The sequence below is a fragment of the Carcharodon carcharias genome, chromosome 11 (assembly GCF_017639515.1).
Source record: "Carcharodon carcharias isolate sCarCar2 chromosome 11, sCarCar2.pri, whole genome shotgun sequence".
In the NCBI taxonomy this organism is placed as follows: domain Eukaryota; kingdom Metazoa; phylum Chordata; class Chondrichthyes; order Lamniformes; family Lamnidae; genus Carcharodon; species Carcharodon carcharias.
In genome coordinates, this window is record NC_054477.1 from 88,930,521 (window position 1) to 88,943,915 (window position 13,395).

General features: G+C 42.9%; 1 protein-coding gene across 1 annotated transcript in view; it reads left to right on the forward strand.

The window, feature by feature from the left end:
- tyr (tyrosinase) overlaps positions 1-12,827 on the forward strand; it is an 84,333-nt gene extending 71,506 nt beyond the window's left edge. The window contains exons 4-5 of the mRNA XM_041199279.1: positions 8,673-8,854; positions 12,595-12,827. Coding sequence (XP_041055213.1) covers positions 8,673-8,854; positions 12,595-12,827 — 415 coding nt within the window. The remainder of the gene's footprint in view (positions 1-8,672; positions 8,855-12,594) is intronic.
- The last annotated feature ends 568 nt before the right edge of the window (positions 12,828-13,395 follow it).

The following is a 13,395-nucleotide window of genomic DNA, read 5'->3' on the forward strand; positions in this document are numbered from 1 at the left end:
AATTGGACTTGAGCTTTGCCCACATATTTTCATTGAGCTTGGATGCTTATCAACTGTTCATGAGGCAGCTTAATAGTTCCACTGAGTGAAGTTGGGCCATCATATGTAACATGCCAAATGCCTGCATCAGGGGGTCTTTACTGGAATCTTTACCCACATGGCAGGTAGTGCAGTTGCAGCACAGTATATGCACATATGCTACCTATTACATTGGGCAATTAGGCGCCCATTTTATGCCTGCAAAATGGGCGCAGTTCAATTAATTTCTAAGCTTAAGTATTTAAGCACTCACTTTGTAATATAAAATACTGATAAAAGAGTGATCTGTTTTCTAAGAAAACATTCTTATATTCAGGGTAGTCTCAGGGCCAGGAAGTAAAATCAGACCAGTTTATGTTGAGGAGAGTAAGAGGCAGTAAAGTAAGAATTGTGGTGGATGAATGAAAAAAAAATGGTGGTGGATGAAATAAAGGTGCTACAGTGTTGCCCATAATGGCTGATTCCAGTGCCCCTCATTGTACTGTTAAAATGGACCAGTTGCTGATTAGAGTTCCTCAGAAATGGATGCTGATCTGGACCTACAAAATTTTAGCAGGTACCCTTTGCTTTATTTGGCAGCTTACTATAGGTTTTGCAGATGCCTTATTTCATTGTATCACTTTAATAAATGTTTATAGAATAAGTAACAACAACACTCCTTACTTTGTATTAAAAACAGAAAATGCTGGAAAAACTCAGCAGGTCTGGCAGCATCTGTGGAGAGAGAAACAGAGTTAACGTTTCAAGTCCACATGATTTCTTCAGAGCCTCCTGTCTTTGTACCTTATATTGTTCTTTGGTCTTTAGATTTAGTTTCACAAGTCTTCTCCTTTGAACTGGCATTTGCCACACAATACATGAGCCTGTGAAATCTCACGCTTTTCAATTGTCACATCTATAAAACAAAACTGATAAGCAATTTTGTCTCAAGGCAGGGAAAGAGAAAATAAAAGCAGCAAATTCTGGAAATACTCTGTAGGGCAGGCAGTGTCTGTGGAGAGAGAAAGAGTTACCAGGCAGGATTTTCCGGTCCCACCAGCAGCTGGCATCCTGACAGGTGGGACCAGAAACTTTGGAGTGTGACCAAAAGTCAGTTTCCCACTGGCATGAAAACGGGTTGCAATTTTCCCTTCCCAACTTTCATGGTGGGTCGGGAAGCCTGCCAAACCATGTCAGGAATCACATTTGCACGCCATTGCATCTCATAAATGCTCATTAAGAACTCAGCTTGCCGGAATCACTCCCCCTCTCCAAATCAAATGGTGACATTGTTGGATATTTAGGCCATTGTGAATCATGACCGAGTATAACTGACATGCACCTGTAGTGAACTGCACTTCACTCACAACTTCGAGGTTTGTGCGTGCAGCACTCGCCTACCTTTCACTGTGCTGTGTTCACATTTGCTCCCACTCTGTTCCAGGACTGCTCAGGCAAGACCAGCAGGAGGGGAAGGTGTGACTAACGGTCTGGAAGGCACACGCTTGACTGGGACTGGAGGTGTTGACTGGAGCTCAGGGGATGAGGGGTAGAGACGCATGACTTAGGGGAGGCGGGGAAGTGGGAGTTAACTGGAGCCTAGTGTGGAGGGGTGGAGAGAGACACATGTCTGGGGGTGGGGCTGACTGGAGTGCAGGAGGGAAGGGATGGACAGAGACACATGCTGGGGGTGGGGAGGGGAAATTTGACTGGAGCACAGGGACGGAGAGGTGGACAGAGACAAGTGATTGTGGGGGGAGGGGGGAAAGGAGAGGGTGCATAAGGCAGAGGCAGTCCTGGGGCAGCACGCACCATGTGCTCAGGGCCAGAAAGGAAAGGCAGTCCAGGGGCAGTACACACCATGCTACAAGGCTGTGCCTGGCACACACATCCTGGTCTCAGTCCAGGAAGGGGGAGGGCCTGTCCGTCCTGTGTCAGGCATGCATAGAATGGTGCGCAGGGCATGGTCAGTCTCTCACACATTTCGGTCCTGGGGGTTGGTGGTTTGGTACTGGCACAGTCACAGTCAGGGGTGGCATATGCAACTTGTAAATGGAGAACTGGTAACCAAGAAGGGGGCACTCAATGGTCTCATGGGGTCAGGGTGGGTCTCGATAGATCATTGCGCATAGGGCCTTAAGATGGGGAGGGGTCAGGTCGACATGGGGCATCTGGACATCAACAGAAAATAGTTCAGTGAGGAGGACAGGGATAGCAACAAGAATTACCATGGGATTAGAGGGGGAGGCAAATGAGTGATCGGAGTAAGGGAAACTTGCACATGATGCTCTTCCAGGACGCTAGGAGGGACTTGGAGGGTCACGGTGGGGGTAGGGGAGGGGGGGTTGGGGTGGTTGGAAGCTGTTATCAATTTAAAAGCAGAGCAGCACCATTTCAACAGCCAATGGAATGAAGCAGTTGAGAAATAACCTAGGGAAAAAAAAGTCACCAAGGGTGGGTCTTGAGGAAAGAGTCAACTACTGCACTTGTGGGCTGATTGAAGGGGATCCCTAATAACTTCCACTTTAGCATATGAGAGTAGGGCTCAGCTGACACATGTTAGGAAGACTCAAATGCCAATTGAAGGATTTGGGCACCTTAACTCATGGTGTGCATTCTTGCAAGAATCCATAGCGGCTTAGGGCCAAATGTTCATTGGGTTTGAATGACCATTTGTCCCTCTCTTCGGAATGTGCAAAGAGCAGACGTACATTTTCAAAATGCTCCAAAGACCTCTGAGAGTTTCAGGCTTTAACCACCTCAGCGATTACAGTCATTACATTAGTGCAAGGTTGGTCTCTAATCTACTCCAAAGGAGGCAGCCTGACAGCGCCCTGACTAAAAGCTGTACACATCCAGATACAACCCCCTTTGTGAAAGTGCTGTCATGCCTGTGGCATTCGAGGGGGTTGGGGGGGCGGGCTTCAGCTTCCAGTATCCCTTAAAACTGTGCAACAGCTGCAAGGGAGGATCTGGGGATGGAATGCCTGGAATGAGGGCAGCCCAAGGGCATCACAATGACTCCCTAGCTTGGTGATGGAAGGTGATCATTTCAGGATTATGCTCAATCAGTCTTTGTTCAATTTTCCCACAGAGACGAGGAGGAGTGCACAATGGAGGCAACACTGCCTTTTTCATGGCTCTCATATAACTGAGGAGGAGAAGAGGGGCCCGTGGCCACTGGGCAGGAAAAAAGGAAGGGCCTTGCCCTGAGGAACATGGGTCCATGTGGTCCCATGAAGACCCAGAAGCTGAGGTGGAGAGACCAGTTCCATGGAGGCATTTGGCATGACCCAGTGTGTACCGAAGATGCCTCTCATACTTGCGGATGAGCAAGAGACAGTGCTACAGACGCTTCTAATTGTCTAGGGATGTGGTGGCTCATAACTGCCACATTCTTAGGGAGGACCTGATGCCCCATGGCCTGGGTGGCCTTCCATTGCCAGTGCTGTAAAGGTGACCACTGCACTCAACTTTCTTTTTGCGAGTGACTCGTTCCAGGGCTCCACTAGGGACCTATGTGGAAAATCATAACCCTTCGCTCATAATTTCATCTGAGAGGTTACTGACATCCTATTTAGCAAGGTGCACAGCTACGTCCAGTTCTCCCTGGATGAAGCCAGCCAGGCTGCCAAAGCAGAGGGATTAGCAGCAATCTCCAGATTCCCACAGGGTCAGGGTACCACTGTGCACGTGGCTTTAAGAGCTCCCTGGCAGCTACAATTCATCAATAGAAAAGGCTTCCACTCTCTCAATATGCAGCTGATTGTAACCCACCAAAATAGATTATGCAGGTCTGTGTGAGATATCCTGGGGGCTCGCACAACTCATACATCTCAAGTCACTCACCGGTGCCACAGATCTTCAAGGGCATTTGGCACATCCAGCGTTGCCTGATCAGTGATAAATGCTACCCCCAAAAGACGTGGCTTATGATGCCCCTTTGGTGGCCACAAAGTGCTTCAGAGAAGAGGCACAATGCAGCTCTTTTTGCGACATGCTCCTTTATTGAGCTATTGGCATGCTGAAGATGCATTGCTGTGGACCTGTTTCTGTGCTGTGCTCACCAGATGGTGACCCAAACCTGCTCTAAACTAGGTCCCCTGAGGTGTGTGTCTCTGCACTGGTGGAGGGTGCAGATGAATGCAATGATGGCTTGACATTCAAGGTGGTCTGGGGGCTGGAACTGATGAGCTAGCTGGCGTTGCGCCTTCTCCTTTTCATGCCGATGGCTGTAATAGAGAGAAAAGTTAATTAGTGACTGGCTGAATAGTCACCTACATTAAAGAGCACTCAGAGTTTTGGCGGATGGACGAAGACGAGTGGATGGGGCGTCACTGGCTTGTTGGGAGATGCTGTCTCACCTCCAGTGCAGGAACAGTCTCTGACCTCACAAGCCAGCTCTGCTGCCTGCTCCTCAAAGTGGGTGAGCGTCCTGGAGCTCTGGCATTCCTCCTCCAGTCTGTGATCTCTCCATTGTTGTGGGCAATCTTTTCCTGCATAAAGACAGATGAACAGACTGTGAGCAGGACAGATATCAAATCAAATGATAAGCATGCCTGCATTCTGTGTGTGCTAAGTTGACCTATGTAAGGGCTGAAGGTGCAACTTTTGCAGGATGTCACAAGAGATGAAGATGTTATAGTGTGTGTGAGAGAATCAGTGCTCATGTCCCGTGTGCTGGTAGTGTGTGAGATCCCTGCAGACTGTAGCCCTGCAAATGCCTGAAGGCCGTTTGAGAGTGTGAGTTGAGGTTGAGGAGATGGTTGACTTACCCCTGCCAGAGTGGATGAGATCATTCATCTTTTTTCGGCACTGGGTAGCACTCCTGTTCTGAGGAGCACAGAAACTGACTGCCCTGGCGACCTGCTCCCAAGCCTTGATGGTAAGGTTGGTAGACCTCTGGCTCCCATCACGGGGGTAAAGGATGTGCCACCAGTACCTTAGGGACACAGCACCTGTCTCTTCTGGGGACCATCGCCCACCATGTCAAGTCCTGAGCTGCAGAGAATGAATGTGTGCATGGGTGCCATTTAAATATGGCGGACAGAAATATGAGACAATGAGGTAACAGCCGGGCATACAAATCCAAGCCCACTCCACCACGAAATACGAAGTGCTGCTCATTTATGCATACGTAATGAGGTGAAGAGCAGAAACCTACCACGCCGGCTGGTGGAAACCGTGTTGCCTTTTCCACCTGCTAGCGCACCTAGTCTCCGGAGCGGAAAATTCAGCTCACCCATTTCAGCTGGATGACATTTCATCAGAACTGGACAAAGTTAGAAATCTATTAGATTTTAAGCAAGTGAAAGGTGGGGAGAGTGGAAAAAGAACAAAAATAAAAGCTTTGTGAATGTGTATATAATATTTCCCAAGTTATTTGATTCTAGGCTTACTCAAATCACAGATTATGTTTATGGTTACAGAATACAGTTTCTTCAATGGCAGTAGAACACCGAATATGTTTTTTTCCATTTCAGACAGTAGGATCACTGAGATAGATACCCTAACAGGAATATTTAGCAAGGGCACCAGACAAATCCTAAATCTTTCACCTTAATTCTATATCAATTAATGACCTGGGAGTTTTACTCCAATTTATATCCATGAGTTAACGATGGCTAAACTTGGCTCATTGAACTCTCTTACATTCAAATTAAATTAACATTTTTATTAGGATCTACATAAAATGCTGAGTGACTAAATTAGCCTTTTACCAGTGAAGGAGTCAGGTACATGAACTTACTATATGAAACATAGATGATGGTCGGAGCTTTTAAAAGTAAATATTGGGGTAGATACTCATTTCCAGGTGACCAACCAGTTGAGTTCAATGGCCGCCTGCCTGTGTTTTATCTTGAGTTTGGGGTCTAGATGGGGTTCTTTAGGGTTTTCCTGATACTCTAAGATTGCTGCCATAGACTGTTATTCTTATTTATTTACAGATCTATGTACGTCTCAGTACTCTACATGAGGTTGTGCTTCTGCTTCCCACCAGATCACAGTCTCTTAGTCATGTGACATTGCATCATAGTTACATCAGCAACTGCATTAATATCAGGTGTTAACCCTTTACTCTACAGCCTATTCCTGCCGGCCAGAGGCCAGAGCCTCGTTTCCAAGCCACTGGCAATGCCCTGACCCAGCATTCCACTGTGTCTTCCTTGAACCAATCCAATGCAGTATCTGGCGGTTGAGATGTTGGCCTGCAGATAGATCCTGGGAGGGGGTCTGGAGGTGATCATGGAGAGAATTGAGCCTGGTCTGGCAGTGATCAACAGTATCTTTTGGAATTCAGAAAGGTAGCTCTTCAAAACTATGACCAAAATCTTTTCTAGGCTCCTTTTGAAGCAGTCATAAGTGAAAGATCTCTCATCAAGCTGCTCAATGCTGGGACAGGATGAACACTCCACCTACAGGTCCCAAAAATTTGAAATCAGGGTCCTAAGTATGTCACAGGGGCCAATTTGCGTAGTCAATTCCTACCACCTGAAATCGGTGCTGTCATCACCCAAGGGAATGCCCCTATTAGGCAGCAGCAGCCACTGCATGTGTGTTAATGAGCACTTGGTCTAAATGACCTCATTTTGAGGCTGTTCCTGTCCCATTAACACTGATTTGGCCAAGTTAAAATCATCCACATTGAGCATGCAAATAATTAATGCATTGGGTTACTTATAAGTGAAAAAATGGAATCAAACAGCACATCTTAGAATCAGTCTAAGAATGTTAAATTCATGTAGAAAAGAGAAATCATGGCAAAAGTACTGGAAAAATATGCAAGGAAAAGAATCAAAAATGCTGGGAAAAGGTTAAAAATCCAAATATCAATTGTGATAGGAGCCTAACTGCCCTTCTTAGACATCTAAGCTATACCATAAGAGGTAATTTTCACCCTTAATAATTTACAAATCCATCACTGCACAAATTACATTTCTTTGTACTATATTACAGTTTTCCACCATGATACAACTTAGGAAGGTTGGATACAGCTGCTGCTTAAAGCATGACAAGGTCAATCCCTGCTGCACTCCAATCTATCCTTTCACTGTGCCATGTGCTCTTTCGCAAAAGAACCAGAGGAATCCTGGAAAGCGATCATTAAACATGAAACAAAATCCTGAAATTTCATGTAATATAAAATAATGTAAATTATTTCGTCAAGTTGTGACAGCGGCATTCAGTCAGGGTTAATTTTCAATTCTATGTTCCTTTTTAAATTGTCCACTTTTTTTGACCTGTGTGCCAGTTTTTTTGAAGCAATTAGTTTTACTGAGTTCGGCATGCAAACACTGGATCAGGTGAATGTCATGAGACCAAAATGGAGTGCAATGGTATGAATTTCTTAAAGAGGTGGTGTTGCTAGGTTTATTTGCACATGGAATCATTTATAAGTGAAAGATGAACAAATGAGTCAGATTTCTATGATTGAGTGTGTAACAAGCTATAGACTACATACGGCTGAGGCAACACTCAAAAATCAGTTCTGTTGAAGGGTCATGAGGACTCGAAATGTCAACTCTTTTCTTCTCCGCCGACGCTGCCAGACCTGCTGAGTTTTTCCAGGTAATTCTGTTTTTGACTCAGAATATACTGGTCAAGTAAAAGAAAGGAATGCAAGGAGGCATTTGTGTCTGTCTGCAATGAGCTAATGTGTCCTGGCTTAAGTTTTCCTTTGGCTATCCTGCTTAAGTACAAGTGTGAACTGAATCTCAGTTTTAACAATCATCTTCAGTAACAATATATATAAGTGAAACATTTTCCTTCATTCACCATTGTTAGTATTGTAACAGGAGGAGCCTATTTAATGTTCATACTGATCTACTCATGCCCTAGATTAACTTCATCTGCTTTGAATTATAATCTAAGCAATGTTGGAGCTGCTGCAAAAGAGAATAGCACAGGCAAACGTGAAATTTAAAATTTCAGGCTCTCTGATAGTCTGATGGTGTCCCCTAGATACAACGTTGAAGCTGGATAAAGTATTTGTAAGTAAGCTTTTTAAATGCCATATTAACAATAGAGTTAAAGGGATGAATTTAGCTTTAAATACAGGCATTTAAAGTTTTCATATAAATAGTGACTGAACTATAAATATAAGACAAGGCCTCATTATTTTTAAAAAATAAGCCAATGATACTTTTTAAGGAATAAGAAATAACTTGTGTTTATGTAGTGCCTTTTACATCTTCATAATATCTCAATTTACTTTACAATCAATGAAATACATTTGAATTGTAGTTGCTGTTATAATGTAATGGGGAGTGGCAGCCAAATTGCACACAGTAAGGTCCACAAACACCAATGAGATAAATGAGCTGATAATCTGTTTAAGTGAGGATGGTTAAGAACATCATGAGAATACTCCTGTTCTTAAAATATTGTCATGGAATCATTACCATTATATTCCCTGAGAGGGCAGACAGCATTTCATTAAACATCTCATCTAAATGATTGCACCTCCAACAGTGCAGCACTGAAGTGTAAGCCTAAATTACAATCTACAACAAGCCTTGAATTCAGCACCATTTTTCTTGGAGGCAAGAGTGCAGCCACTCAGCCAAAGATTTAGGTGAATTTGATTGTGATCCAAATAAGCCTTCAGTATTAGAGCTCCTAATATGGTTTATATTTTGTTTTGCCAACTGCAGCATATATGAACAATGGTTACGGAGACACATGCCTCTTCAGACAATCTTTCCAGCAACTAACACACCAATAGGCCACAACCGTGACTATTACATGGTGCCTTTCATTCCAATCTACAGAAATATTGACTTTTTTATTTCAACAAGAGAGCTTGGATATGATTATGATTATTTGGTTGAATCAGGTAAGATGCATTTCCTTAAATAGTTCTCGGTATTTTACAAGTTATTTTCTGTGAGGTTAAATATGTATGTTTAAACTATTGAATTAATTCTGTGATTCAGTACACCCAGGGAAAGAAAGGAAGTTCTTGTATTTACTCACACATCTTTATACCTATGTGTTTCATACCAACTAATTATTTTTGAAATGTAATCCTTGTTGTTTCTTAGGCAAATGCAGTTATCAATATTGCACACAGCAAAATCCTGCAAACAGCAATGAGATGAAAGACTGGTTAATCTGTTTATTTGGTGTTGTTGGTTGAGGAATAAACATTAGCCAGGACATCAGGAGAATTTCCCAACACTTGATTGAATAAGATGTATGATGCCCACATGAGGGGACAGTTGAAGTCTAGGTTTAATGTCTCATGTGAAAGATAATGGGCAGGATTTGTGCCCTGGGGCAGAAATGGAGGTGAAAGGGCATGTATAATTGACAGCTGGCCGGTATGCAGTTTTCTGGCAGCATCCTGCCCAGAACCATTTTCCTGCATGTCAGATCAGGCATGGGATGGCTATCTGTCCACAAAGGCAGGTAGTTTGTTTAGATAATTAAAAGGCCAATTAAGACCAATCAGAGGCTGACTGGAATTTTCCATTTGGCCTATAGCCCTCCCTGTACTGCAGCTGCCTGGAAGTAGCCTCCCAGCAGCTGATTTTGAAGCACCGCTCACCAACCACAAACCCACCCAACCTTCCCCACTGCCCACCCATCTCTGAGCTACAGCTGTGGCCCCAGGCCGACTAGAGGAGGGGATCCCCTCCACAAAAGTGATCTGGCACTTGTGGCCAATTTTTTCTCAGAAGTTTCAAAAGTCCAAAACAAAACACAAAACCCTGCCCAACCTCCTTGACAATGTCATACTCCCTCAGTGCTGTGGTACAGTAGCAGGGTTTATGTTGTTCTCAGGTCCTGCTATGAGGCCTCAACTCAGGACTTTCTAATTGAGAATCGATACTATACTACTGAGTCAAATTGATATGCAGGGAGAAGCTGCATAGTAAATTATGTTGTTGTAAGGTAGCTGAGTTGCTACTTTTAATGATAAAGTTGATCTGCAGTCACTTCTTGGATGGAAACATTCAATTTATTTGCAACATACTCAGCAGTAACTACACATGTGCTTTCAACCCCAATTCTATTTCTACACTGACTGCTAAGGTAGCCTGCGCTACTCTCCTATTGGTTACTACAGATCATGTGATATTCCTTAAGTATTATTCTTAAAGGTATATTACACACTAAATAAAACCATAATTACTACAGGTGTTGTCTCTCAGTGTGACACCACTTCCTTTACAGTAAGTCACCTCTTTCAAATATCTACAGACTTTTTATACTGGCCTGGGGAATCATTGCAACAACATCCATGACATCTGTAATTAACGTCATCTAATGGCCCAGCACAAGGAGGTATTGACCTAACATAAATTGCTGTTTGTGGAAGAGAGTTCCAAGCATCCACCGCCCTTTGTGTGTAGAAATGTTTCCTAACTTTGCTCCTGAAACGCTCAGCTCTAACTTTTAGGTTATGTCCCCTAGTCCTAGGCTCCCCAAGCAGCGGAAATGTTTCTTTCTGTCTGTCCTACCAGTTACCCATAATATCTTAAGAACTGCAATTAACTCACACTTAACATTCAACATTTCAGGGATTACGACCCTAATTTGTGTAAAAGCAAAATACTGCAAATGCTGGAAATCTGAAATAAAAACAGAACATGCTGGAAAAGCTCAGCAGGTCTGGCAGCATCTGTGGAGGAAGAAACAGAGTTAATATTTCAAGCCTGTAGGACTCTTTTTCAATGTCTACTTTGTGTATTTGTTTGCTTTGTCTATTTTCCTTCTACTTTGTGTAACCTTTTCTCACATTTAAACTCCTAGGGTCTAGATGTTATTCTGGTAAATCTACACTGCACTACCTCCAAGGCCAATATATCCTTCCTAAGGTGTGCTCCTTAGAATCGCTCACAGTACATTACCAATGTGACAGGCATCAGCAGCTCATTCAAAAAAATGTTAACAAGATCCTTGGACCAATTTTGGGCAGACTTTGTGCTTCCTTTTGGTTATATTCTGTAGGTGTGCCACTGATTATGGGCCCAAAAATAGGCCTTAAACAAATGCCAACTCCTTGAATCTAAAATGAAAGATTTGCAGTGCCTTGCATGACCACTAGACGTCTCAAAGCACTTTACAGCCAATTAAGCAATTTTGAAGCATAGTCACTGATTTATTGAGGAAACACGGTAACCAAGCTGTGTGTAGCAAACACTTACAAACGATAATTGGTTTTTTGGGATGTTGATTGAGGGATAATTATTGGTCAGGGCACTGGGGATAATTTCCCTGTTCTTCAAAATCTACATAATTAGTTTCATGAATCTTGGTCAATGCTGTTGCATTAAATCTTTCAAACAAATGTTTTAGTATCCTTTTTAAACTTTAATCTTTACATAATGCTTAAGTTTTTTTTATTCATTCATGGGCTATGGAAATCACTGGCAAGACGAGCATTTATTGCCCATTGCTTATTGCCCTTGAAAACCTTCTTGCACTGCTTCAGTTTGTGTGGTGAAAGTACTTACACAATACTGTATAACAGTATATATATATATTATACAGTTAATTGTGGAAGTACATGCTTTATTAATGTACAATAATTTCATAGTTTTATAAAGTACTTTTATCATGTTGGATCACTAAACCTACAGAAGTTGCTGTTCAGCCAATTCATTCAAATATTCTCAACTCTATACGAGATGAATTATTTGAGGAAACAAGGAGACTATGAAAATTATGAAAGGATGCAATATTATCCAGGGTTAGATAACAGGATAAGAGTAAGATAATAGGCAGAATTTAGCCCTTGGCTGGCGGGCAGGCCCCATCGGCTCGGTGGCAAGCAGGCAGCCAACTCCCGCCACTGATACGGGGCCCGTCGCCATTTTGAGTGGGTGGGCCAATTAAGGCCCGCCCAGTGGCCTGCCCGACAGGCCGGGGAGAGGGAATCGCCAACTGTCGTACGAAAGAGCACACTGCTCCCTGAGGTAAAGTCCTGTCTCAGGGAGTTTAGTGAAAGGCAAGTAAAGTCAAAAAATAGAGATATTTTAAAATGATTAATATGTCCCCCTCATGTGACAATGTCACACAAGATAGGACATGTTGATAACAAACTCATAAAATTTATTAAATTTTTACAAAATGGTAATGAAACTTCATCCCGCCAGTGGATGAAGTTTCATTAATAATCTACAGGCCGGTGGGGCTCCTGGCCTGCCCGCCAGCCTTAAGTTTGGCCGGGCAGGGCATTTAACTATCTTAATGAGCCTGTCAATGGCCTTAATTGGCCATTGACAGTTCGGCGGGCGGACAGCTGATTTTGCCGTCCACCCGCCTTCCTTAAGATTTAAATGGCCTGGGATGACGTTGGGGATTCCTCCCGACGTCATCCCGCATCATTTTCCCCTTGTTGAGCGGGCCCTGCCCCCAAATCCCCGCCAAGGGGAAAATCCTGGCCAATGAGTTCATAAATATGTTCTGAAAGCTAAATGCCTTGCTACTCCTTTCTTGTAGTTTCATAGTAATTCAGTATAAATTTTGCAGATTGGGATGCAACGGACAAGTCAGAGATGCTTTCAATCTATATCTGCATTTCAAATTTTTTAACATATTTCTTTTTTCCCTTCTTGTATTTTTCAGTATCACCTACAATTCAGGAAATTCTCGCCCCCTATCTACAGGAAGCCAAGCAGATCTGGCCTTGGTTGCTAAGTGCTGCAGTTGTTGGCTGCTTGGTGACAGCACCATTTAATTATATTATTACACAGGCATGTCAGAAGAGGAAGAAACAAGACTCCACTTTTGAAGAGAAGCAGCCTCTGCTCAATGAACATGATGAGTACCAAGGTGTAACCTACCAAACAGCTATGTGAATTGTCAGTTCAACACTGGATTATCGCTAATATGTGAAATGACAATTATAATCTATCTGATGCTACAGAAAAAACTTCTGCTATAATACACTGACCCTCCACCCCAAACATTATCAGACTTAAGTACAAGATACAAGCTTTCTAAACAAATAGGAACAATCCAGTACCTCATCAAAATGACCCCTTAAATAATCTTTCCACTATGCTTGTCTCTTGTTCAACTCTCGAATGGCTAGATTTTCTTATAGTAGTAAATCTAATGGCATCTGCCATTGGTTGGACTTGCCTTTGCACATTTAGGTTTTTAAGATTTTTACACAGCAGTTGGTTAGATTGGATATTTCTCACTCAGAAAAATGATATATTGGATACTTTGCATTTATGCAATTAAATGTTATGGACATTTGATAATTACTTTTGCGAGGAGGAATTCCCAACCGCTTACAACTGATTAAAAATTAAGATCAACTAATTAGAATTTATTTGGCTCCCTGAAGCAAAAATATAATTGGATTCATTGAGAAGAGAGGCAACCAAAACCTGTCATTGCAGAGAGGATTCCAGGGGA